Source organism: Pseudophryne corroboree, chromosome 1, assembly GCF_028390025.1.
Source record: "Pseudophryne corroboree isolate aPseCor3 chromosome 1, aPseCor3.hap2, whole genome shotgun sequence".
NCBI lineage: Eukaryota > Metazoa > Chordata > Amphibia > Anura > Myobatrachidae > Pseudophryne > Pseudophryne corroboree.
Window position 1 is genome coordinate 626,710,316 of NC_086444.1, and position 27,561 is coordinate 626,737,876.

A 27,561-nucleotide genomic window follows, 5' to 3' on the forward strand; every position below is an offset into this window, starting at 1 on the left:
CTAGCCAATCCCTTCCTTGCTGCAGGTATAAATACACTGTGCCTGAGCAAGGAAGGCGTCAGTGCTTTGGTTGTCAAACCTAGTTCCTGTTTGTCTCTCTTCTGTGATTGTCTTCCAGGTTCCAGCTCCTGTCTCAAGACTTCCACCATAGAGACCCGCACCAGCATTCCACCTGCGGTGTAGCCTGACTCTCCAATTCATTGTGGATTCATCTGTTTCCAGCTACAACATTACCTGCTTCCAGCTCAGCTTCCAGCAGAGTACAGCTTCCCTTAAAGGGCCGGTGTCCTTTCTACACTTTACCACTCTCCACCGGTATTATTATTTCTCCGCTCTCAAATTCTACATTTCAGTTCATATTTCATCGCTCCCAAGTTCATTTATTATTTAACTGGTTCCAGCCAGTATCCACTCCGTGCTAACAACAGTCTGGTTCCAGCCAGTATCCACAGCAGCTGTTTTATCTTCAGCAACCCAGCTTTTTCTGGAACACCAGCTGGCACAATCCTGGGTTATCTCCATTGCTACAGCCGGGCCTGGTAAGGACTTTCCATCTAGAAGATCATAAGAACTATCTCACACTACCAGTGCCCTGTGGCTCCTGCCATCCTGTAGTACCCAGGAACTGTATTTATTCTTTGCTGACTTTTACGTTTTCTTTTACTGCTGCTGTGTTGCGGAGTTGTCATAATAAACATCATTGACTTTTATCCAAGTTGTCGTGGTCACGCCTTCGGGCAGTTATTATTCATGTTACTTACATGTCCAGGGGTCTGATACAACCTCCCAGGTTCCGGTACATCTCAGCCCCTACAACTGAGGCTGCCTCCCGTCAGCTCAGGCCCTCAGTTGTGACAGTAAGCACTGACCTAATGAATCCAGCCGGAGACCAGGATCAAGCGGCCAGGCCGATGCAAGAACTGGCAGCCCGACTAGAACATCAGGAGGCTGCACAGGGCCACATCATCCGCTGTCTCCAGGATCTCTCTACTCGGCTGGATGGGATTCAGACAACTCTCCGTGGATCAGGCGCGTCTGGTGCGTCAACCACAGTGACTCCAGCTATAACCCCACCCACCTTACCCATTTCTGCTCCACGTCTTCATCTTCCAACGCCAGCAAAATTTGACGGATCTCCAAGATTCTGCAGGGGATTTCTCAACCAGTGTGAGATTCAGTTTGAGCTACAACCTGGCAATTTTCCCAGTGACCGTACAAAAATTGCCTACATTATTTCTCTTCTCAGTGGCTCAGCCCTTGATTGGGCATCACCGTTATGGGAGAGGTCCGACACCCTGCTATCTTCCTACACTGCCTTCGTGTCAACATTCAGGCGCATCTTCGACGAGCCAGGCCGGGTAACCTCAGCTTCATCCGAGATTCTCCGTTTACGCCAGGGGTCACGTACTGTAGGACAATATCTGATACAGTTCCAGATCCTGGCATCCGAACTGGCATGGAACGACGAGGCCCTGTATGCTGCATTCTGGCATGGCTTATCTGAGCGTATTAAAGATGAGTTAGCTACCAGAGACTTACCTTCTAAGTTAGATGAGCTAATCTCACTCTGCACGAAAGTTGATTTACGTTTCAGAGAGAGAGCAACTGAGCGTGGAAGATCATCTGCTCCAAAATCTTCTGCTCCTCCTCCTCGTCAACTGTCACCATCTAAAGATGAGCCCATGCAACTTGGCCGTTCCCGTTTAACTCCTGCTGAGCGCCGAAGACGTCTCTCCGAGTTTCTCTGTCTCTATTGTGCAGCTCCGTCTCACACCATTAATGCCTGTCCCAAACGTCCGGGAAACTCCAAATCCTAGCTCGCCAAGGAGAGGGCCGGCTAGGAGTAATGATCTCCTCTCCATCTCCTCAAGATTGTAATCTCCCAGTCTCGCTTCAAGTTGCTCAACGTTATCGGAACGTCATTGCCCTCCTTGATTCCGGAGCAGCTGGGAACTTTATTACCGAAGCCTATGTTAAACGGTGGTCCCTACCCACCGAGAGACTTCCTTCGTCCATTTCTTTAACTGCCGTGGATGGCAGCAAAATTTTTGATGCAGTTATTTCTTTAAGGACTCTACCAGTTCGTCTGAGAGTGGGAGTTCTTCATTCCGAACTTATTTCTTTTTCAGTGATTCCAAGAGCCACACATCCTGTGGTCCTGGGCTTTCCATGGCTCCGTCTTCACAATCCTACAATTGATTGGACGACTACGCAAATCCTGGCATGGGGTTCCTCCTGTGCTGAGACATGTTTGTTTAAAGTATTGCCTGTCTGTTCTTCCTCCCCCAGGTCGTCTGATGTTCCACCTCCTCCATATCAAGATTTCACGGATGTGTTCAGTAAAGCTTCTGCTGATATCCTTCCTCCTCATAGAGAATGGGACTGTCCGATTGATCTCGTTCCAGGGAAGGTTCCACCTCGAGGCCGAACTTATCCGTTGTCTCTGCCTGAGACGCATTCTATGGAGGAATATATTAAAGAGAACCTAGCAAAGGGGTTCATTCGACCTTCTTCTTCTCCAGCCGGCGCAGGCTTCTTTTTTGTAAAAAAGAAAGATGGTGGTCTGCGGCCGTGCATCGACTACAGAGGTTTGAACGACATTACCATCAAGAACCGTTATCCTTTACCCCTGATTACTGAGCTCTTTGACAGAGTTAGCGGAGCTACCATCTTTACAAAGCTGGACTTGCGAGGTGCATACAATCTCATCCGGATCCGTGAGGGTGACGAGTGGAAGACCGCCTTTAACACCCGTGACGGACATTATGAGTACCTCGTCATGCCCTTCGGATTGAGCAATGCTCCAGCTGTCTTCCAGCATTTTGTCAATGAGATCTTCAGAGACATTCTATATCGTCATGTCGTGGTCTATCTAGACGATATCCTCATTTTTGCCAACGATTTAGAGGAACATCGTTTTTGGGTTAAAGAGGTTCTGTCCCGTCTCCGTGTCAATCATCTCTATTGCAAATTAGAAAAATGCGTCTTTGAAGTCAAGTCCATTCCGTTTCTAGGGTACATTGTGTCCGGTTCCGGACTAGAGATGGATCCTGAGAAACTACAAGCAATCCAAAATTGGCCGGTACCCTTAACCCTCAAAGGGGTCCAGAGGTTCTTAGGGTTCGCCAACTATTACCGAAAGTTTATACGAGACTTTTCCACCATTGTGGCGCCTATTACTGCTTTCACTAAGAAGGGTGCTAACCCGTCCAAGTGGTCTGAAGAAGCCATGCAAGCATTTCATCTTTTAAAACAAAGGTTCATCTCTGCGCCTGTTCTGAAACAGCCTGACATCGACTCTCCTTTCATCTTAGAGGTGGATGCCTCCTCCGTTGGAGTAGGAGCGGTGTTATCTCAGAGGGCTAAAGATGGCCATTTACACCCTTGCAGTTTCTTCTCCCGGAAGTTCTCCCCAGCTGAGCGCAACTATGCCATTGGCGACCCGGAGTTGCTAGCCATCAAGCTCGCTCAAGAAGAGTGGAGGTATCTGTTGGAGGGAGCTTCTCATTCAATCACCATACTTACAGACCACAAGAACCTTTTATACCTGAAGGGCGCACAATGTCTCAACCCTCGTCAGGCCAGATGGGCACTTTTCTTTTCCAGGTTCGACTTTAAACTCCAGTTCTGTCCGGGCTCTCAGAATCGCAAGGCCGATGCCCTTTCCCGCTCATGGGAGCAAGAAAATGAGTCAGAGTCTTCAGACAAGCATCCTATTATCAATCCGTTGGCATTCTCCACGGTAGGGATGGACTCTACGCCCCCATCAGGGAAAAGTTTTGTGAAGCCGATGCTAAGGAAGAAGCTCATGCATTGGGCCCATGCTTCCCGTTTTGCCGGACATACAGGTATCCAAAAAACCCTGGAGTTTATCTCTAGGTCCTATTGGTGGCCAACTCTGAAAAAGGACGTCTTGGAGTTTATTGCATCTTGCCCAAAGTGTGCCCAACATAAAGTATCCCGCCAGTCGCCTGCGGGGCAACTGGTTCCACTATCCGTTCCCCGTCGACCATGGACCCACTTGTCGATGGATTTCATTACAGACTTACCCATGTGCAACAAGTTCAATACCATCTGGGTGGTAGTTGACCGGTTCACCAAGATGGCACACTTCATTCCTCTCACCGGTCTTCCGTCAGCTTCCAAGTTGGCTCAAGTATTCATACAAGAGATCTTCCGACTCCACGGTCTGAAGAAATTATCTCAGATCGAGGAGTTCAATTCACAGCCAAATTCTGGCGAAGTTTATGTCAAGTCCTCCAAGTCAAGCTAAAGTTTTCCACGGCTTACCATCCTCAGACCAATGGTCAAACCGAGAGGGTGAATCAGGACTTGGAGGCCTTCCTCCGCATCTATGTGTCCTCCTCTCAAGATGACTGGGTTCAATTACTTCCCTGGGCCGAGTTCTGTCATAACAACCGGTATCATTCTTCATCTGCTTCAACACCATTCTTCACTAACTTTGGATTCCACCCTAAAGTCCCTGAGTTCCAACCGCTTCCAGCAACTTCTGTTCCCGCAGTGGATATCACCTTGCATCAGTTTGCCAATATCTGGAAGAGCGTACGATCAGCTCTGCTCAAGGCATCGTTCAGGTACAAGAAGTTTGCGGATAAGAAGCGTCGAGCAGTTCCTGCTCTCAAGGTGGGTGATCGGGTATGGTTATCCACGAAGAATTTGAGGTTAAGAGTTCCCAGTATGAAGTTTGCACCTCGCTATATCGGTCCTTTCAAGATTGAACAAGTCATCAATCCTGTTGCTTACAGACTTCAGTTGCCTCCCTTCTTAAAAATACCCAGGACATTCCATGTTTCCCTGTTGAAACCGCTGATCTTGAATCGGTTTCATTCCTCACTTCCTCCAACTCCGAAAGTCCAAACTCAACGAGGCGTTGAGTATGAAGTGGCCAAGATCCTGGACTCACGTCACCGTTACGGTCAACTACAGTATCTTATTGACTGGAAGGGTTACGGCCCTGAGGAACGTTCATGGACCAATGCTTTTGATGTCCATGCTCCTGCCTTGGTCCGGAGATTCCATTCCAAGTTTCCTCAAAAGCCAAAGAAGTGTCCTGGGGCCACTCCTAAAGGGGGGGGGTGCTGTCACGATCCGGGTATCTGGACGCCATTTCTTACCCATCAGATGCCTCCTAAGGCTGGCTCAGCGCTCCAGGACCGGATCCCATCTGTTATCCTAATGTTCACATTCCTGCATCCTCTCCTGTCTCTCTGAGACGCTGTCACAGTAACGCCTTATTACATCTGGCATGGCGTCTCCCGCGGCCTCCGCCGCCGTCCCTGAGCTTCTGCATGCAGAGTGTCAGAGTGGCGATTACGTCAGCCGCGGCCTCCGCTGTGTCCGCGTGGTTGGATGTGCACTTGTCAGCCTGGCGTCTCCTGTCTCCAGTGGCCGGCGCCGCCATTACTGTTTTCATTACCACATGGATTACAAACCAAACTTCCCTCCAAGTGTCTGCATGGGCGCAGCCATCTTGGATTCTGTCAGCTGATCATTTCCTCCAATCTGTTGTCAGTATTGTTAATCTGCATAATTGCCTAGCCAATCCCTTCCTTGCTGCAGGTATAAATACACTGTGCCTGAGCAAGGAAGGCGTCAGTGCTTTGGTTGTCAAACCTAGTTCCTGTTTGTCTCTCTTCTGTGATTGTCTTCCAGGTTCCAGCTCCTGTCTCAAGACTTCCACCATAGAGACCCGCACCAGCATTCCACCTGCGGTGTAGCCTGACTCTCCAATTCATTGTGGATTCATCTGTTTCCAGCTACAACATTACCTGCTTCCAGCTCAGCTTCCAGCAGAGTACAGCTTCCCTTAAAGGGCCGGTGTCCTTTCTACACTTTACCACTCTCCACCGGTATTATTATTTCTCCGCTCTCAAATTCTACATTTCAGTTCATATTTCATCGCTCCCAAGTTCATTTATTATTTAACTGGTTCCAGCCAGTATCCACTCCGTGCTAACAACAGTCTGGTTCCAGCCAGTATCCACAGCAGCTGTTTTATCTTCAGCAACCCAGCTTTTCCTGGAACACCAGCTGGCACAATCCTGGGTTATCTCCATTGCTACAGCCGGGCCTGGTAAGGACTTTCCATCTAGAAGATCATAAGAACTATCTCACACTACCAGTGCCCTGTGGCTCCTGCCATCCTGTAGTACCCAGGAACTGTATTTATTCTTTGCTGACTTTTACGTTTTCTTTTACTGCTGCTGTGTTGCGGAGTTGTCATAATAAACATCATTGACTTTTATCCAAGTTGTCGTGGTCACGCCTTCGGGCAGTTATTATTCATGTTACTTACATGTCCAGGGGTCTGATACAACCTCCCAGGTTCCGGTACATCTCAGCCCCTACAACTGAGGCTGCCTCCCGTCAGCTCAGGCCCTCAGTTGTGACAGCTTAGTCATCCAGTGACCTCAGTGCAAATTTTAGGACTAAAAATAATATTGTGAGGTGTGAGGTGTTCAGAATAGACTGGAAACTAGTGGAAATTATGGTTATTGAGGTTAATAATTCTATAGGATCAAAATTACCCCCAAATTCTATGATTTAAGCTGTTTTTGAGGGGTTTTTGAAAAAAAAACACCCGAATCCAAAACACACCCGAACCCGACAAAAATTCTTAAGGGAGGTTTTGCCAAAACGCGTCTGAATCCAAAACACGGCCGCAGTACCGAATCCAAAACCAAAACACAAAACCCGAAAAATGTCCAGTGCACATCTCTTCTTGAGGTAGGGTCCAAAGTAATCTGGATTTACTGGTCTGCAATCTAATTAAAAGGGCGGTGAGTGTACAATCACTACAGAGTCTTTGTATTTAAAGCCCCATACACACGGGGGACATCGTACCATACGCACCATAACCCTGAATATCTTTATCCAATAGGAATTTAACTTATTCTTAAAGGTGTTGACTGAGTCCGCAGTCACTACTCTCTCAGGCAGGGAATTCCAAACACGTATTGTCCTTACTGTGAAAAAACCTTTTTGCCTCAATGTGCGAAAACTCCGCTCCTCTAACCTAAGCGAGTGGACACGTGTCCTCTGTGCTGATCTTATAGAAAACAGGTCCCTCCCAAGCTCTGTGTATTGTCCCCTTATATATTTGTAGATGTTGATCATGTCCCCTCTTAGTCTCCTCTTAAGGAGTGGGGGGGGGGGGGGGGGGGGTCAGTAATGAACTTACAGATGGGGGGATGGAACACAATAAGGAGCATACAAATATATGTATATATGTATATTATACTGTATGTAGACCCGAGATACACAGGGTTTGGTAGACCCGAGATACACAGGGTTTGGTAGACCCGAGATACACAGGGTTTGGTAGATCCAAAATACACGGGGTTTGATAGACCCGGGATACCCAGGGATTGGTAGACCCAAGATACACAGGGTTTGGTAGACCCAAGGTATAGGATTTGGCCAATCCAGTGTAAGGGGTTATATGGACAATAAGTGTCTGTCCACATGTTGGACCCCAATGGATTCTGGGGTCAACAGATGGAATGTCCAAACTTGTTGGAAAGGTTGGCATTCAGAGAAGGCACACGTGACCTTGTTAAATTGCAGCAGATGAATAAGTCTTATGGCACTTACATAAAGGGAAAACCTTTAACAGCGAACTTCTAGATTAAATAAAGTTCATCTGTTAGGACAGCAGGTCCAAGCGGTTTAATAGTTAATGCCAGTTGAAGGGGATGGTGATGTCCCATTAGAGATTGTCAAGCATGTAATGATCCTCATAATCAAATTTGTTGAAATTGTAATGCTCACTGGTCTGTAGAATGTAAACCTTGTATAAGGCGGAGGGGTACCATACATGATGCCCACCAAGGATACTGTACGTTGTGAACAGCATTAAGTTGTACATATTGTAACAGCAACAGACATGATGTTGTTGTTAAAGCTGACAGCCCACATCTAAGTAAAATATTTGCTTGATCACACTGTTACTATTGCTGTTTTGCACATGGTTTGTTATGGTTTCACACACATTATATTGATCTCAGCGGTTATGCTGTGTTCAAAGAAGGGGAGAGTGAGCTGCGAAGCAATTGCAGAAATCCCTGATAAATATGAAATAAGTAGTGGTAACAGCAGAATGAGCTAAGAATAAAAAACACTTTTCTTTTTCTTTTTGCTTTGCACTTTTTGACTGCTGATTTCTAAGAAAAATTACATCAATGATACCTCATGCATAAAGTATTAACATAGGAATGTCAGACTAAGAAGACACATGCTGCTATTTTCTTTCATGCCACCCTCTGACCAGTCGTGGATTATGTCAGACACATTTGGTATTGCAGACATTTCAAGACTATGGGCAAATAGTTTGGCCTATGACCGGCAAGGCATGTGAGCCGTAGTACTGTTATTTAATGTTCCTGTCCATTAAGTGGACATAGATCCCCAAGCAATAAGCAAAGACACACTTGTTAAGTCTCCAACAGCAGGCCCCACAGCGAGGGGAAGGAGCTTAGGAAGAAAGTGATAAGTGGTGTTTAAAGAAAGGGCAGCTGTCTACCATTAAGTCACTAGAGTAAATGCCCAAAATATGTATGTATGGTAAGACAGCATAGGTACAAAGACATAATAAGTTGGTGGCGTAAGCAATTCATTTTGCACCTGGCTGCATTACAATGTGCATAGCAGAAACTGGGAAAACTGTAAACAAGTACAGTGCAGTGCCACCTGAGGGTACGCCTTATACAAAGTACCCACCCTTATAAAGGAAAACGAATAAAACTTCACTCAGTTGTCCAGAAGTCTTGAGATATGAATCTGCTCTTGTGTGTATGTGGCCTAATGTTCCCAATGGATAGGAGGTGTGGCTTCTGAAGTAACACAAACAAAGACTGCATGAGGTAATTTGCCGATATGCTGTGCCATGAGAAACTAAGAGTCATGGAGGCACACAACCCACAGAGAAAATACTAGCTGATACCTTATGAGACAAAATGTGATTCTAATTACAGGCTAGGATGTCATCTGTCATTGTGACATCCATTTGGTAATTTAACTGAATATGTGATTTGATTGTAACAACCGCTAACTAAGGGCCTAATTCAGACCTGATCGCTCGCTAGGGTTTCAGTCCAATGTTCACATAGTCGCCGCCCACCGGGGAGTGTATTTTAGCTGCGCAAGTGTGCGTTCGCATGTGCAGCCGAGCGGTACTAAAAGTTTGTGCAGTTTCTGAGTTGCCCAGGACTTAATCAGCCGCTATGATCACTTCAGCCTCTCCGGCCCCGGAATTGACGTCAGACACCCGCCCTGCAAATGCTTGGGAACACCTGCGTTTTTCCAACCTCTTCCTGAAAACGGTCAGTTGCCACACACAAACGCCTTCTTCCTGTCAATCTCCTTGCGAACGGCCAAGCGAATGAATTCTTCTCACAAACCCATCGCCGAGCGGTGATTCGCTTTGTACCCATTCAACACGTCTGCGCATTGCGGTACATACGCATGCGCAGTTCGGACCTGATCGCAGCCATACGAAAAACACTAGCGAGAGATCAGGTCTGAATTAGGCCACAAGAGTAATAGAAACACACATTTAATAAGTGAAATACTAGTTGATAATATATAAGGTAGAAGTTGAATTACCTTATAGGCAAAGATGCTATTTTGATTTGAAGTTACAATACATAATTATTAAACTGAATGTGTGATCTAATTGCAACAACTGATTGAAATTTATTATCAAGTCTTGTCCTCCATTTTAAATCCTAATGCAGACATAAGTACAAGCTGCAACTTGGAGACTGAGTGGTTATAAGAGAAATACTTCAGAAGTTCTTGAACCCTGATTCGAAAGTCCATGCCAAGTTTTACTAATTGCACCAACCTCAGCAAAAGTTGCAAAGAAGGACATTGAGATACAAGAAAGTCTTGAAGTATTATCCAATCATTGTACTGTACCATGTATAAAAACAGTTTAATGGGTTCCAAATCTGACAAAGATCTTTATGGATGTATAATGTGTTTTGTTATGATGATAGTGATTATTGTGGCCCTCATTTGGTCATTAAAAATTGATCCAATGAAGTATGACAATTGCCAGAACTGTACATATGCATGGGAATACAACCAGTGGCGGTAGCGTTAAGAGAGAACTCTGTAAGCCTTGGCTAAACTCTGTGGTACAGTCACATTACAAAACAGCCCAATAAGGCGTTTGCCCAGAGGTCTATGCCAATTATGATCATTGCTATGGCACTACATCCAGAATTTTGTTTTGTATTATACGAAGCTGCAACAGTGGCCAGAGAAAGCTGTTCCAAGAAATTTAACAGACATACCATTGATTAACAAGTTTGATAAAGAAAGCGCTTTCACTTGTTATAGATTTGGCTAAACTATTAGCCAATATTACTAAAATGTATGACAAAGCTTTTAAGCTTGTTGGACAAGAATTACAAATGATAAAGCGTAATGTGCAGTCTTGTAGAATGTTTGCAGACTTCCTTGTAGCAAAGGAAGAAGGTATGTGTATGAATGTAAAGGAAGCTTGAAGTAATTATATTAATAACACGTATGACGTTGTTGAGGCCATTGAGAATCACCTATCCCAAGTTAAAGAGTTACAGAGCCAAATTACCAAAGCTCATCGTAAAGATAAATTGCTCTCTAAATGGTACTCATGGAAAATCCAGTGCCCTGGATTAAAGGTTTCGCAGAATTATTCTCCAGTATTTTGTTGGTGATTACTGGAGGATATACATTGTTTATAGTTATTTATGTTGTGATAAAGTTGTAGTATGGCTGATAAGCAAAATACTCACACTTGATTGTTGTGCCAGAAACAAAGAAAAGAATCACACCCCGTGATGATGGCAAAATTTGATCAATCGCATGAACTTTAATTATTGATGTGTTACAAGGTGGAGTCACCACAAGATGGACAAGATGTTTATGCTACTTGCAGCAATGTGCTAGAAGGACTAAGCATGTTGGAATATGATGGAAACCATGGATGCAAGAATATTGCAAAGAAACTATGCAATGAAGAATTGTGGACAATCTGAATGACCAGAGATACCGGGATCATGGGCTCTTATGGGGAATGGTTGTGCCCTATGCACGAGTACTGGAAATAGGTTATGTGTCCGGGCTTGTGTGTAAAGTATCTGTAGTGTAGTAAGCCGTGACCCCAGTTAAGAAAGATAAAGAAAGGTCAAAATAGTTGTGTCATGAATAAAAGACGGGAGTTGATAAATCTGATATCAGAGTTGCGTATACAGACTCCATCTGGGAAAGGTAAAACATTTTATTTTATGCAATACACCTTTAAGTATTCAAAACACAAGAAATAATCTCATGTAACCAAGTAGATTGTTTTTGTTAACTCCATAGTATTGGAATGCCTATAACCTTCACTACACCCAGAAATAAAGAGAGGATAGATAAGGAGGAGCTCACCAGGTGCACAATAATGAACTCCCACCGCATAGCTCTCACGCATCTTAGAAGTAGTAATATGATAAGGGATTTTCTGTATAATGAGCTTTTGTATCCAATTAATTGTATGAGTCATAAATGTTATTCTATGTATTGCACTCTATGAATTTTCCTATAAAAGGAGTGTCCGAACTGAAATTAAACTCCGTGAATCTCTGACACACAAATGATTGCCTTGTCTCATTCACTCCAATTGATCAATTGTAAGACAATGATGTCAACCTGAAATCATTCAACTTGGTCTATTGAACTCAGAGGTATGAATTTCACAAAATAAACTAAAATATCCCACCAGGCCCCATATGCAGATGCAGTGTATACTATATATATATATATATATATATATACTTCCAGAATACGGGCGGCACTCAGAGACTTTCAAACCTCAGATGAAATTGGTGAACAAGCCCCTTAGGGCTGCTTTATTGTGACGTTTCGGGGCCAAAATCCCCTTCCTCAGTCTGAGGAAGGGGATTTAGGGGATTTTGGCCCCGAAATGTCACAATAAAGCAGCCCTAAGGGGCTTGTTTACCAATTTCATCTGAGGTTTGAAAGTCTCTGAGTGCCGCCCATATTCTGGAAGTGTATGCAGCAGACATTGGTCTGAGGGGAAGGCACCTGAGTAGGTGAAACATAAGACCAGAGTGCCAGGGTCTGACTTTGGATGTTATATATATATATTTATTTATTTATTTATTGTAACTCCTGATGAAAATTTTTAAATGAAATTGAAACGTTGAGAAGCCACAGAGTGGTTTTCGTTTCTTATTAATAGCCCTGAGTGCCGCTATCTGAACATTTTGCTATACCTTTAGTACTGAAGGCACCAGGCTAAGTTGCATTTTTGAGGTGGTGAGTGCCGATTTTGGATTGAAGTATATATATATATATATATATATACTGCTCAAAAAAATAAAGGGAACACTAAAATAACACATCCTAGATCTGAATGAATGAAATATTCTTATTAAATACTTTGTTCTTTACATAGTTGAATGTGCTGACAACAAAATCACACAAAAATTATCAATGGAAATCAAATTTATTAACCCATGGAGGTCTGGATTTGGAGTCACACTCAAAATTAAAGTGGAAAAACACACTACAGGCTGATCCAACTTTGATGTAATGTCCTTAAAACTGAGGCTCAGTAGTGTGTGTGGCCTCCACGTGCCTGTATGACCTCCCTACAACGCCTGGGCATGCTCCTGATGAGGTGGCGGATGGTCTCCTGAAGGATCTCCTCCCAGACCTGGACTAAAGCATCCGCCAACTCCTGGACAGTCTGTGGTGCAACATGGCGTTGGTGGATGGAGCGAGACATGATGTCCCAGATGTGCTCAATTGGATTCAGGTCTGGGGAACGGGCGTGCAAGTCCATAGCATCAATGCCTTCATCTTGCATGAACTGCTGACACACTCCAGCCACATGAGGTCTAGCATTGTCTTGCATTAGGAGGAACCCAGGGCTAACCGCACCAGTCTTACAAGGGGTCTGAGGATCTCATCTCGGTACCTAATGGCAGTCAGGCTATCTCTGGCAAACACATGGAGGGCTGTGCGGCCCCCCAAAGAAATGCCACCCCACACCATTACTGACCCACTGCCAAACCGGTCATGCTGGAGGATGTTGCAGGAGGCAGAACGTTCTCCTTGGCGTCTCCAGACTCTGTCACGTCTGTCACATGTGCTCAGTGAAAACCTGCTTTCATCTGTGAAGAGCACAGGGCGCCAGTGGCAGATTTGCCAATCTTGGTGTTCTCTGGCAAATGCCAAATGTCCTGCACGGTGTTGGGCTGTAAGCACAATCCCCACCTGTGGACGTCGGGCCCTCATACCACCCTCATGGAGTTTGTTTCTGATCGTTTGAGTAGACACATGCACATTTGTGGCTTGCTGGAGGTCATTTTGCCGGGCTCTGGCAGTGCTCCTCCTGTTCCTCCTTTGCACAATGGCGGAGGTAGCGGCCCTGCTGCTGGGTTGTTGCCCTCCTACGGCCTCCTCCACATCTCCTGATGTACCGGCCTGTCTCCTGGTAGCGCCTCCATGCTCTGGACACTACGCTGACAGACACAGCAAACCTTCTTGCCACAGCTCGCATTGATGTGCCATCCTGGATGAGCTGCACTACCTGAGCCACTTGTGTGGGTTGTAGACTCCGACTCATGCTACCACTAGAGTGAAAGCACCGCCAGCTTTCAAAAGTGACCAAAACATCAGCCAGAAAGCATAGGAGCTGAGAAGTGGTCTGTGGTCACCACCTGCAGAACAACTCCTTTATTGGGGGTGTCTTGCTAATTGCCTATAATTTCCACTTGTTGTCTATTCCATTTGCACAACAGCATGTAAAATTGATTGTCAATCAGTGTTGCTTCCTAAGTGGACAGTTTGATTTCACAGAAGTGTGACTGACTTGGAGTTACATTGTGTTGTTTAAGTGTTCCCTTTATTTACTTGAGCAGTGTATGTATATTTATATATAGTATATATGTATATATATATATATATAGTCCAGAATGACCCGGCACTCGTTTGCCCTTTGAAGAACAGTAATTTGCTCACGGTGCCTTCCCTCCGGGTTGCAGCCCAGAAATATACAGGAACAGAAATAGGCGGCACTCCGAGTCTTAATTTAAGTGAAATAAAGTGCAAAGACTTTTATTTGTCAACTACACATGATCTACGTTTTGGGCTGCGACCCCAAAACGTAGATCATGTGTAGTTGACAAATAAAAGTCTTTGCACTTTATTTCACTTAAATTAAGAATCGGAGTGCCGCCCATTTCTGTTCCTGTATATATATATATATATATATATATAGATATATATAGATATAGATATATAGATATAGATATATAGATATAGTGTGTATGTATATATATATATATATATATATATATATATAATCCCAGCACTCAGCAAATAAATGTAAATTGTTCTCAGTGTCCTATACAATTGCCAACATGCCAGCTAGCAGTGGCGTGCGGTGAGGTCAGTGGCTGGTGAGGCACTGCAGCCATAATGTCCTTCGAGTACCACTGATTAATCCTATAGGGGGTGGGGGTGAGATGACCCCTGCTGCTGTCGCCGGCACCACTACACACGGAGCGATGTTCTAAAGCAATCTAGTCAGATTGCTTAGAAATTAGCTGAAAAGCGCTCCGTGTGTACCCCCCTTAAGTTTGATCACACTCTGTGTCACATGGCAAACCCAACCTGCGTACCCTGGCTATCACTGCGTGTGCCCTGTGTATCTGCAGACTCCCCCCCCCCACCACCGGAGCACAACAGCAGCGGACTCACCCACCCCCCCACCACCACCACCAGAGACCCGCAGCAGCGGATGTCCCCCCCCCTCTCCCTACCACCAAAGACCCATGGCAGCGGACTCCCCCCACCACCACCACCACCAGAGCCCCACAGCAGCGGACTCCCCCCCCCCTCTCCTTACCACCAAAGACCCACAGCAGCGGACTCCCCTCTCCCCACCACCAGAGCTCCACAGCAGCGGACTCCCCCCACCACCAAAGACCCACAGCAGCGGACTCTCCCCCCCCCTCCCCACCACCAAAGACCCACAGCAGAGGACTTCCCTCTCCCCACCACCAGAGCCCCACAGCAGCGGACTCCCCCCCCCCCTCTCCCCACCACCAAAGACCCACAGCAGAGGACTCCCCTCTCCCCACCACCAGAGCCCCAGAACACCGGACCCACCCCCCACCACCACCACCAGAATACCACAGCAGCGGATGCCCCCCCTCTCCCCACCACCAGAGACCCGCAGCAGCGGACTCCCCCCCCACCACAGTCCCACAGCAGCGGATGTTGACCCCCCTCTCTCCCCACCACCAAAGACCCACAGCAGCGGACTCCTTCCCCCCCACCAAAGACCCACAGCACCCCCCACACACACACACTCCCCCCCTCCCCACTACCGGAGTCCCGCAGCAGAGGTCATCTCCCCCCCCCTCACCCCACCACCAGAGTCCCGCAGCAGGGGTCATCTCACCCCCTCACCCCACCACCGGAGTCCCGCAGCAGAGGTCATCTCCCCCCTCACCCCACCATCGGAGACCCGCAGCAGAGGTCTTCTCTCCCCCCCAGACCCCCCCCTTACCATTGGAGTCCAGCAGCATAGATGTTCTCCCCGCAGTTCCCCGGAGCACTGGCGCTGTCTATGCGTGGATGTCGGCGGCGGACGTCCCTGGGAGGGGGAGCAGGACCTCCGCTGCTCTCCTTGTGATATGGCCACGACGGCTTTAAACCCCGGCGGGGGGAGCGCAGCGGGGAGGGGGGATTATCGGCCGCTGCTGGTAAGCTCGGGGGGCAGGGGAGGGACTGTCTCGTCAGACTCAGCCAGCCCAGGAATTGGGGGTGGTTTGGTGCCGGGCAGCCAGTCCGGCCCTGCCCACTGCCCAATCACATCAGTGTTAGTGACAGGGGCGTGCTTTCATATGTGCTGAAAGCACGCCCCTGTCACAGAGGCACTTACACTAGTGCCGCTTATAGGGTTTTTTATAATGGGCTTCTACAGCCCGATGTTTGGCCCCTCCCCCGATTCCGGACGCTACTTATTGACAGCAGGAGGCCTCCGAACACATGTAAAACCGTTTTTGTTTTTTTTACATAATTTAAACAATAGAAAGGATAAAGCAGATACTTATGACAGAATCTGTGTCATAAGTATCTTCTTTGTATTTTCATCATTAAGGACAGGGGAGGCACTGCCTCCCCTGACTGCACGTCCCTGACAGCTAGCACATATATATAGGCAGAAAGAACGGTCGTCACTCAAGGATTTGAAAGTAAAAGTACAGTATTTTGTGAACAAGGTCCCGAAAATATACTTTTTAACTTTAAAAGTCCATGAGTGTTGTTCCTTCTTTCTGTATATGTATAATAATGCAACACACCCTAGTCCACCTAGTGGCCACCTGCATCTCCCCTCTGAAAGAGGTGGTGGGGTTTGCAGGTTAGGGGGCGCTAGGCTGGAGCTTTGCCTAGGGTGCAGAGAGACCTTGCACTGGCCCTGTCTACAGCTTGAACTCACCCTACACCTTGTGCAAATGTGAGTAGACTTCCACCAGGAAGAAGGTAAAGAGGACCAATACTTTGCCCTGGTATTATCTTTTTGTATTTTACTATTCCACTTACTGTAAGCAATAGCACTTGAATTCTGAACTAGATCAGAGCTGGAACAGGTCTCATCCTATACTTTAAATGAGAAGATACTGTACATCCCCCTGTACAATGCACAATGTTAACAAGAAAAATCAATTGAGGGTTTTCTTTATTCTATATCAAATACATTTTATTTTATTTTTTAAATAATGTGTAAATAAAATAAAATAATTTAACTAAAGGTATTTTATAAAACCTTGTTACAGTTTTTGTAAAACTGAATTATAGAATGCTAATAATTTTCTAGATTTTGCTTTCATTTAGGCCACTGAGTCGCTTAGATACAGCATCTTACCTTTCTTATACATACAATTTGTCTTATTGTTTGAGCACAATATGATGAATGAACTTTGTGTAGATGACTTTACTACATTCCCCTTTCACACGCACTTGTATGTAAAAACAGTTACAGTATTTATACAGTCAAGGGCGTAGCTACCACAGGTGAGGAAGTGCAGCTGCTATGTGGCCCAGAGCTCAGAGAGGCTCATCTTGCTTGTCAAAGATACATGTGTTGTGTTTTATATATTTTTCCCCATTGGCTGATGCATAGAGGCACTTACAATCTTTTGCTGTGGGGCCTACAATATATCTAGTTATTCCCCAGGACCTGCCCATTGTAATGTGGTATAAAATGAACATGAGGTTACTATACTGTTACATAATATGACCTGGAGCGCTGTAATGTGGCATAATATAAAGTGGAGGCACTATAGTGTGGCATAATATGAACTGGAAACACTGTATGACATAATATGAATTGGGGGGTACTGTGTTATACAATGTGTACTGGCAGCCATAAAATATGACATAATGTGAACAAGGGCATTACTGTGGTTCATAAAATTAACTACGGCATTACTATAGGGCATAACATTAACTTCTGCAGAGATGTATTTCTCTAGAAGCATTGGGACCGGGCCCCTTCAAAACAAAGTACTGGCTACACCCCTATATATAATATATAATATTTTGCCTTTGCTTGTATGAGAAATTACCTAGCCAGATACGTGTACCGGTGCATGTGGCACTGTCCTTTTTCTTTCATAACACTTAATGTACAAAGGATATTGCTATGTTAGACATTTCATGTGTATTATTATTATTATTAGCAGCAGCAGCTCCCTTCATCTGATTGGAATATCAGGAGTCTGGATTACACTGTGGGTGATTACACTGTGGGTCTAAAGGCTAGAGTTAAGTTTGCCTCCTATTGCATATACTCCTATACACCCAAGCACTGCTGCCAAACACATTTGAGTAACTACACATCAGATTTGTTTATACAGTTGGTTTAGAAATATCCCCAGAGGAGGATTGCTGAAGTTTGTATTATGAAGTTAAAGATACCCAAGAGAGGTTTGTTGTCTTTCATCAGTACAGTAAAAGGGCATGTACAGTAATTGCACAAGTTTATTCACTACAGTCTTGATCATGTTAATGTGTCTTCTATAGGTTTAGCCACTAGACCAGATTGTGGGCAGGTTTCCAGTTTCTACTGGATAAATAGTTAACAATTTTTTGTTACACCTCAAAGTGAGTCCCAGTCTCTTTATGATTATTTATTAACATTTGTTTGGTAACATTTATTAATATAGCACCAGCAAACTCTATAGTGCTTCACAACTGGAGACAAACACAGTCATAGGACAATCTATAGGTATGTCCTTGGTTCATTTTTTTTGTCTTTCTGTGTGTCTTAAAGTCTCCCATGAATGAAGACCCTTACACACATTGCTCATTTCCAGTTTGGAGATGCCAGAAGCCAACACTGAGATTCATATAAGTTTTATAACTTGCGTATCTGACCATCAGGAAACCCAAAAATCTGAATCTGGGACTTGAACCCTTGGTTACACACCCTTGTCCCACATCACTCTTTTTTCATCTATTCCATTGGGGGTATTTATCAAAGCTTAAAGAAAGATAAAACTGTGAGAGATAAGTACCTACCAACCAATCAGCTACTGTCATTTTTCAAACACAGCCTGTAAAGCAGAAGCTGATAGGCTGGTAACAAATCTCTCACAATTTTTATCTCTTTCCGAGTTTTTATAAATACCCCCACCCTCCTAAAACACTAAAAACTTATAGTGGTCATTGTATTTATTCTACTCTAACACCATCTATTATGGTTCCGGTATGAATGGTAAACCATGTTATGGTCGACAGTCATTAGGTCGACTACTATTGGTCGACATTGACATGGTCGACATGGACATATGAAAATGGTCGACACATGAAAAGGTCGACATGAGTTTTTTAACTTTTTTATGTCGTTTTTTGCGTAAAGTGACTGGGAACCCCAATTAGTGCACCACGTCCCCTCGCATGGCTCGCTTCGCTCGCCATGCTTCGGGCATGGTGCCTTCGCTTCGCTCGGCACAGATTACCGTTCCAATCGTAGTCCACGTGGATCATAAAGTATGGAAAAGTTCCCCAAAAGAAAAAAAAAGTTAAAAAAACTCATGTCGACCTTTTCATGTGTCGGCCTTTCATGTGTCGACCATTTTCATGTGTCGACCATGTGTCCACGTCGACCATGTCAATGTCGACCAATAGTGGTCGACCTAATGACTGTCGACCATAACATGGTCGACCATGTGAACGGATACCATCTATTATATTCCATAGGGAGCTCATGAAAGTAATTCCTGATAAATGTATTGTGTGGACATGGGGGTCTATTCATGAAGCAGTGAAAAGAGTAGAGAAGTGAACCAGTAGAGAAGTTGCCCATGGCAACCAATCATCTGCTTTGTATTATAATATAATATGCAAATTATAAATGTTACTTCAATGCTGATTGGTTGCCATGGGCCAGGGACGTGCAGTCAGGGGAGGCAGGGGAGGCAGTGCCTCCCCTGTGATTAATTATTAAAATAACAAAAAGAAGATACTTATGACACATGTTCTGTGTCATAAGTATGTTCTTTATGTTATTCTAATAATTTTAGGGCTTTAAATAGGTTTGGGAGGCACTGATAGCAGTGCCTCCCGTAGATAATGGAAACGGGGATCGAGCGGGGGGTGGGGCCAAGAAGTGGGCTGTAAAAGCCCATTGAAAAGCATAGGCAAAGCGGCACCTATAGAAGTGCCTCGCTGACATCACTGTCAGCAAGGCAGAAATGATTGGACAGCGGATCCAGTGCTGGATCCGCTGGTCCAATCATCCATACGAGGCGGCGGGACAGTAAGCTGCTCCCCTCCCTTCATCCCCCCGTAGTCCGTCACCTGCTGCTGCCGATCATGTCAGGGACCCTGTGTAGAAGACAGCGGCGGCAGCGCTCCTGGAGCCGGCGTCTGTAGTGGAGCAGCGGCGGCTGGCGCTCTCCTCCTCCAGCCTCAGCAACAGGTGTCTGTCTGTGTGTGCAGCGGAGCCGCGTCCGGAGTGCAGGGACAGCGAGAGGCGCCTGTGGTGAGTACAGCACATCCATCCATCCATCCATCCATCCCTCTCTCTCTCTCTCTCTCTCTCTCTCTCTCTCCTGTGCATTGATGTATATAAGCATAAGTTTCAGTTTTTGCAGGTACCGTCCCTAATGGATTCTACTGGACAAGTGGACGTGACCGGCGTGGGATGTAGGTAAGTAATCTCTCTCTCATTTTTACAGGTACCCCTATTGGATTCTACTGGACAAGTGGACGTGACCGGCGTGGGATGTAGGTAAGTATGTGTGAGTGTGTAAGTGTGTTTTTAATAAACTTTTACTTTCACGGTGTGTGTTGTGTTTTTATTTGGGTATTTTTGTTGTTGTAGAACTACAGGTACCAGCGGGCCCGTTATTTCCTCGCACGCTGGTACTTGAGGTTCCCCAAGTACCAGCAAGCAGGGGAGGCTTGCTGGGCCTTTTAGTTCCACAACAAAAACCAATACTCTTTTGTTTTACACACATGGCTATCAGCCCGGCACCCACCGCCCAGGGGTGCTGGGGACAGCCTCGGGCTTCACCCCTGGCCCTTGGTTGCCTGGAGGGGGGGTGACCCTTGATTTAAGGGGTCCCCACTCCTCCAGGGAACCCCAGCCAGGGGTGACTAGTTGGGGGGGTAATGCCACGGCCGCAAGGACCTACATAAAAGTGTCCCCCGGCTGTGGCAGTATGTCCCTGGCTAGTGGAGTCCGGTGCTGGTTTTAAAAATACGGGGGACCCCTACATCTTTTGTCCCCCGTATATTTGGAACCAGGACCGGTCTAAGAGCCCGGTGCTGGTTGTCTAAATACGGGGAACCCCTGTCAATTTTTTTCCTAGTATTTAAACAACCAGGACCGGCTCAAAGAGCCCGAGGCTGGTTATACTTAGGAGGGGGGACCTCACGCATTTTTATTTTTTATTTTTTAACCCATTCAGACCCTTCTCCATTAAGTTAATGGAAGCCCTGGACAACAAAATTGCATTCATGTCCTCCTCCCACTCCCTTCCCAAACACTAATTTTAATTTTTTTTTCTATACAAATGTACAATACATCACAAGTATGATGAGCAGGCAGGTAGCGGGCATTGGCGGCATTGGACTGAGATGCAAATTAGTGGCAGAGGGCTGGGTCAGTTGATGGTGAGTGAGTTTGTAAGCCATTGGCGGTGGCAGCAAGCAGCGGCTCAGGGCAAGTAGCGGGCATTGGCTCGGCGGCGGTAGGGGCCATCGGCAGGATTCGGCGGACATTATGGCTATAGTGCCTCACCAGCCACTGACCTCACCGCACGCCACTGATGTGTACAGCTTATGTATTACAATGGGAAAGTCAGGAAGAGTTATATGATCTTTCAGAAGATATTATCTTTTCATTTTCTTCACTTCATTGTCATGTTGAAGTTTACTTTATGAAAGTTGGAGGTAGGGTTGTAATCTAAACCAGCTCTTTGTTACAAAATTATGTCTATTTTTTTTAATTGTACCTAGACACACACATGCACACACACACTAAATTGATTGTAATAGAGAGTACTGTAAAATACTTACAATAAAATAGGGTCCAATAGAGGTCCTCTGACAGGTTTCAATCTCCTTCAGACAAAGGTCTGTAGTTATGTGATCCACTGAGGCATAATCTCGGACTCCCCAACGCATGTCCACCACCTATGTGAAGGCACATTGTACAGAATATCTATTAGAAGCAGGAGCAGTTTTAGGTGCTGCAGCCGACACCATTGAGGGAGACAGTCAGATGCTAGATACTTGACCTCTAGCATTTGGAGGAGAGCAGGGAGACAGATGCTAGAGGTCAAGTGGGACCTCTAGCATCTGACTGTGTCCCTCAATGGTGTCAGCAGCAGCGGGCACCCACACAGCCCATGGCACTTGCTGCAGCCAGAGTGCAGGCTACGGGAGGCATAGGAACCCCATGGCAAGAAGCAGGAAACCCTCTGGCACCAAACAGGAAACCCCTGGCAATGAGCATGAGACCCCTGGCAATGAGAAGAAACCCCTGGCAACGAGCGTGGAACCCAGAGCATGAAACCCCTGACAAAAAGCAGGAATCCCTTGGCAACAAGCATGAGACCCCTGGCAATGAGCAGGAAACCCCTGGCAACAAGCATGGAACCCAGAGCAGAAAACTCCTGGCAATGAGCATAAGACCCCTGGCAATGAGCATTAGACTCCCGGCAACGAGCATGGAACCCAGAGCAAAAGTTGAAATAGGCATTATGGTGTGTGGCATAACATGTTATGGGCATTACGGTGTGTGGCATATGGTGTAATGGGCATTACGGTGTGTGGCATCACATGTAATGGGCATTACAGTGTGTGGCATAACATGTAATGGGCATTATGGTATGTGGTATGATGTGGAATGGGCATTATGGTGTTTGGCATAATGTGGAATGGGCATTACGATGTGTGGCATAATGCATAATGGGCATTACGATGTGTAGTATAATGTGTAATGGGCATTATGATGTCTGGCATAATGTGTAAGGGGCATAACGGTGTGTGGCATAATGCATAATGGGCATCAGGATGTGTGGCATAATGTGTAATGGGCATTACAGTGTGTGGAATAATGTGTAATGGGCATTACGGAGTGTGGCATAATGTGTAAGGGGCATTACAATAAGGAGAAAAATGACAAATAATGTAAAGGGCATGAATCAAGCTATTTTTCCTGTGTTTTTGTTTTTTCTGTGTTGTATAAGGAATAGGATCTCTACCTAAATAATGTGTATAAGGGGTACTACTATGGGGACGTAGTTAAAATGCCGTTGGGTGGGATCCTAACTTGCGGACGGAATACAAGCGACAAAATGCTGACAGGGTGGGATTCCCGGCGTCAAAATGCTGATGTCTGGAATCCCAAACATCCTCTCAGCGGGACACACTCACGTCCTGCCACGCGTGGGGGAGGGGGGGAGTTAGGTTTAGGCATTCGAACGGGGTTAGGGTGCAGGGCTGGGAAGCTTAGGGTTATGTACCGGGGAGGGAGGGTTAGGTTTAGGCACTTAGAAGGGCAGGATAGGGATAGGCACCAAGCGGGGAGGGCTAGGTTTAGGCTGCGGGGAAGGGAGGGTAAGAGTTAGGCACCCCTGGGGAGGGTTAGAGTTATGCACCCCCAGGGAGGGTTAAGGTTAGGCACCCACAAAGGAGAGTTAGGGTTCGGGTAAAGGACAGGTGAAGTTTAGGGTATTAACTGTGGGGCTATCTGGATTTTAATGGCCGGCATGCCGATGTCGGTTTTCTGACCATCAGCATCCAGTCCATCGAGATTACATACTGAACTACCTACTATGTGATGTAATGTGACTGACAGACACTACTGTGCGGTGTAATGTGAATTGGTACTATTCTGTGGCCACACCCATTCCCTGTGAAGCCATGCCCCTATTTTATGCAGTGCACATTCGGCGTATACTAACTCTATTTTGCATTAGGGGGCGCCAAAGGAAACTTTCACCCTGGGTGCCACTAGCTCTGATTGGAAGCACGGAAGCTTGAAGATTAGTCAGGGTTACATTTATGCCTTATAGAAATGGAACTGCTTTCCAAGCTGCTGCCTGCAACAGATCAGTGGAGAAAGAAACTTGCAGACAGAGAACACCATTGGTGATTCTTTTACCTCAAATGTTAGACCATGTTTCTGGCAGAAGGCTTGCACCTCAGGGTAGGCCAATTCCATGAGTGCATCACGTTCCTCTGCCATGTCTAAAAGGGATATTCAATAATAAATCACTACAATATGGAGATATGTCAGAGATAAAGATGTACTTCTTTATGAACAATTAGCAGAGCAAAGTAGCTAACTAATAGGAGTAGATGTATCTTTTACACATAAATAGTAATTTGCGAAAGAAAGCTGTCATTTTTCAAATCCGTAATGATTTGCTGGTTTGTAATCACCTTACACTTGTCACTGCTTTATCACTTCTTTATCCTTTCTCCAGGTTAATACATCTGCCCCACTGTCTGTTAAGGGGGGGACACACGGGGAGATGTGTGCTGAGCAATCTATCAAAGAATGCTCAGCACACATCTCTCCCCCCGCTCAGCACACAGCGTGATGTAAATTTACCCCAATGTATGGGATACTGGCAGTGCAACTTTGAGATGCGTTACTAATGGACGTTCTTTGAACACACATGTACAAGGTTTCACTATTTTTTTTGTAATTGCTCATGAGCCCTAACAGAGATTCACTGATAGAGAGAGGGTGATAAAATGGAGAGTCAGTTTTCCATTACTACTAAGAATAGCCGCTCTGTACATGTCTGCTTAGTGGTGCCCATATGTACTAAGCCTTAGAATGGGTCAATATCTAGTGCAAACTGGTTTACCACTGCCAAGTGCCAAGGATTGTTAATGTATAAGTGGGAGATGTACTAACCCTTGAAAGTGATACATTTCACAGTGATAAAGCACCAGCCAATCAGCTCCTAACTGCCATGTTACAGGCTGGGTTTGAAAAATGACAGTTATGAGCTGGTTGGTTGGTACTTTATCACCATGAAAATTGTTACTTTTCAAGACTTAGGGGTCTATTTACTAAGCCTTAGAGATAAAGTGGATGGAGATAAAGTACCAGCCAACCAGCTCCTAACTGTCATTTTTCAAACCCAATCTGTGACATGGTAGTTAGGAGCTGATTGGCTGGTACTTTATCTCTGTCCACTTTATCTCCGTTCAAGGCTTCGTAAATAGACCCCTTAGTACATATGGCCATTACAGCCGTAAGTCCCAGTAGAATATAATCAGTACATCTCACTTATTAGCTATGGAGCAACTTTACCTGAAAAAGTGGAGCTTATGAATAGACGCACGTTGTTGGATCGCTCTGTAGGAAGAATGAGAGATTTCCCTCGGAGAATGTCCTTTATAGTCCCTGGGTCCATTTTGCTGCATATTAATATAAATGAAGGTACTTTATCATGATATTGGTAGTTTGCTCACAATGATTAACTAATGAATATACTGGCAAAAAAATATCACCATTTCCCAGCACGTATGACCATTTTTGTTACCATTGTGCCTTTCAGCTGGGATATTATAGAATAAATTAAGTCCATGTTATCTAGCTAAACACTGGTACAATGAAAAAAATCTATACAGTGTTCTACAGCTAAGAAGTGTAGTGTAAGATGCACATAACCAGGGTTGCCATCAAGGGGGTACAGGCAGTACACCTGTAAGGGGCCTTTGCTGCTAAGCAGAGCACTGAGTGAGAGGGGGACTCACTAGACTGTTCCATGAAATTTGGGACAGTTGGGAGGTATGTAAATTATACAAACCTCACATTACTATTATAATGCCACAATCCTATGTTTCCTCTCCAAGCACATGGTATAAAGGGGGGTGGAGAAGCACATGGCAGTAGCCATTTTGTTTCACAAAATCAATGATTACATATCTCCCAAAATCACAAATAGATAATCGGGACTTCTGCGTGTGGCTATGCCATGTGAATCTTAAAAGGGGGCGTGGCTTTGCGTCAATGCCATCGCAAGCCATGCCTCCAGTTTTTGTCACTGAGGGGGCATGCCCTGGGATCTGTGAGCTGCTGGACATGCCCCTAGCTCAACTTAGAGATTCCCCCGATTTTATTGAGGTTTATTCCACACAAGACTTGGAAGGTAAGAGAATGATGCTAAGACAAACTACTACAAAAGCTAACAGAGGAGAGTCAAATACATAGAGATCGTGGTTGGCGGTGCTCCCTAGGAATTTTGGGTAAAACTAGATAAATCAAAACAGGGTACCGTCCCAAGAAGAGGTTGGGAGATATACCAGAAGGAAATACTTCTTTTTTGGGGCACACTTTGTACAATATGTATATAAAATGTTAAAATATAACTTTTATTCAAACTTGGGTAAACTATACTGTATAAAACTTTACTCACAATACAACAATAAAGAGAAACATTTTTAGAAAAAATATTTTTGCTGAGGGTATGTTATAAACCTCTTCTTTCAAAAGAAAATGAGTAATCGGTAAGGGTTATTCACCTTATCGCAAGTGAAAGCTTGTGAATATTTTTATTTTTAAATATTAGTCAACCGTTACATGTATCGCAGTATTGTGTCAATTATGTGTCGATGACATACACAGAGACCAAAATCTTGTCTCCTCATAAATTGTGGACAAGAAATAACAATTTATTATGGTGTCTGTAAAGGGGGGGTACACACCTAGAGATGTGTGCTGAGCGATCTATTACAGACAGCTCAGAACACATCTCTCCCCCCACCCAGCGATGTGTGCTGAGCGGAGAGGGAAGCTGATCACTTCACACAGTGGTGGAGTGAGTGACCTGACTAGATTTGGCATGCACGCATACCAAATCTAGAGCCGGCGATAGCGACGCTCGGGGCCGTGCATCGCTGTCGCCGGCACCGTATACACGGAGCGATGTGTGCTTAATTTCTAAGCAATCTAGTCAGATTGCTTAGAAATCAAGTAAAAATCGCTCCGTGTCTACCCCCCTTAATAGCCGGAGACACTTGATTGCGTTTGCCCCCCAGGCTAAAAGTTGCCAACCAGCCCCTGATTATATATCTGTCAATTAGATCCACAGCTAAACTTCTCCATTATACCAACTTATTCAGACATAATCACAATACTGTCATCTTAGGTTTCACTATTGTTACAAGCATATGATTCAAGGGAGGAAAAGCGAAAAGCACATGGAGGCAGCCATATTTAATTTAGCAAGATATAGTGCTAAGGGCCTAATTCAACATGGATCGTTATTCTGAGAAATTACAGTTGTCTGCGAGTAGAAAGGTGCCGCCCCAGCAGGAATTAAAAACTTCCCATGCAAGTTTGCAAATACATCGCAGTTCGCAATCCATTCGTAGATGCATATGCAATTTCCGAAACATCAAAGATTTTTTATCGTCTCAGCAAATTAAAGTAGGTCTGAGACTGCAACTAATCTGTGACTGAGATGAACTGGAAGTGGTCTGTGCTGACGTCAGAGACTGTCCTCAAAAATGCCTGGGAATGCCTGCGTTTTTTCTGACACACCCAGAAAATGTCAGGTTGCTGCCGAGAAACACCAGCTTCCTGTCAGTCAAACAGCGGCTACATTGCAATTACGATCTGCAGAGCCGGCCCTAACCAATATGATGCCCTAGGCAAGATATTGGCTGGTACCCCCTGGCACCGCCGCTAATTCCGCCTCTGACCTTGCACCCCTTTCCCAGCACCATCACCCCTCACCCATAGCAATTCTCATTTTGGTGCTCCTACCCCCTATATTTTAAATAGGAGCGGTGCAAACATTCGGCGGCACAGCCCAAAAAGGGGTATGCTCTTGCTGGGAAATGGCATGGCCACACAACAGTACCACCAATTGAAATTACGCTACACAGTACTGCAACTTTATTCACACCATATCATGCGATAATGTCTCTTATTCACAGTAGTACCACTTTACCTTATATACGTTACTCTTTACAGTAATGCCCTTATTC

General features: G+C 45.3%; 1 protein-coding gene across 1 annotated transcript in view; it reads right to left on the bottom strand.

Moving 5' to 3' along the window:
- NWD1 (NACHT and WD repeat domain containing 1) overlaps nucleotides 1–24,980 on the bottom strand; it is a 183,784-nt gene extending 158,804 nt beyond the window's left edge. The window contains exons 1-3 of the mRNA XM_063914502.1: nucleotides 24,878–24,980; nucleotides 23,711–23,796; nucleotides 21,619–21,735 (exon numbers count right to left, since the gene is read on the bottom strand). Coding sequence (XP_063770572.1) covers nucleotides 21,619–21,735; nucleotides 23,711–23,796; nucleotides 24,878–24,980 — 306 coding nt within the window. The remainder of the gene's footprint in view (nucleotides 1–21,618; nucleotides 21,736–23,710; nucleotides 23,797–24,877) is intronic.
- Nucleotides 24,981–27,561: the final 2,581 nt, after the last annotated feature.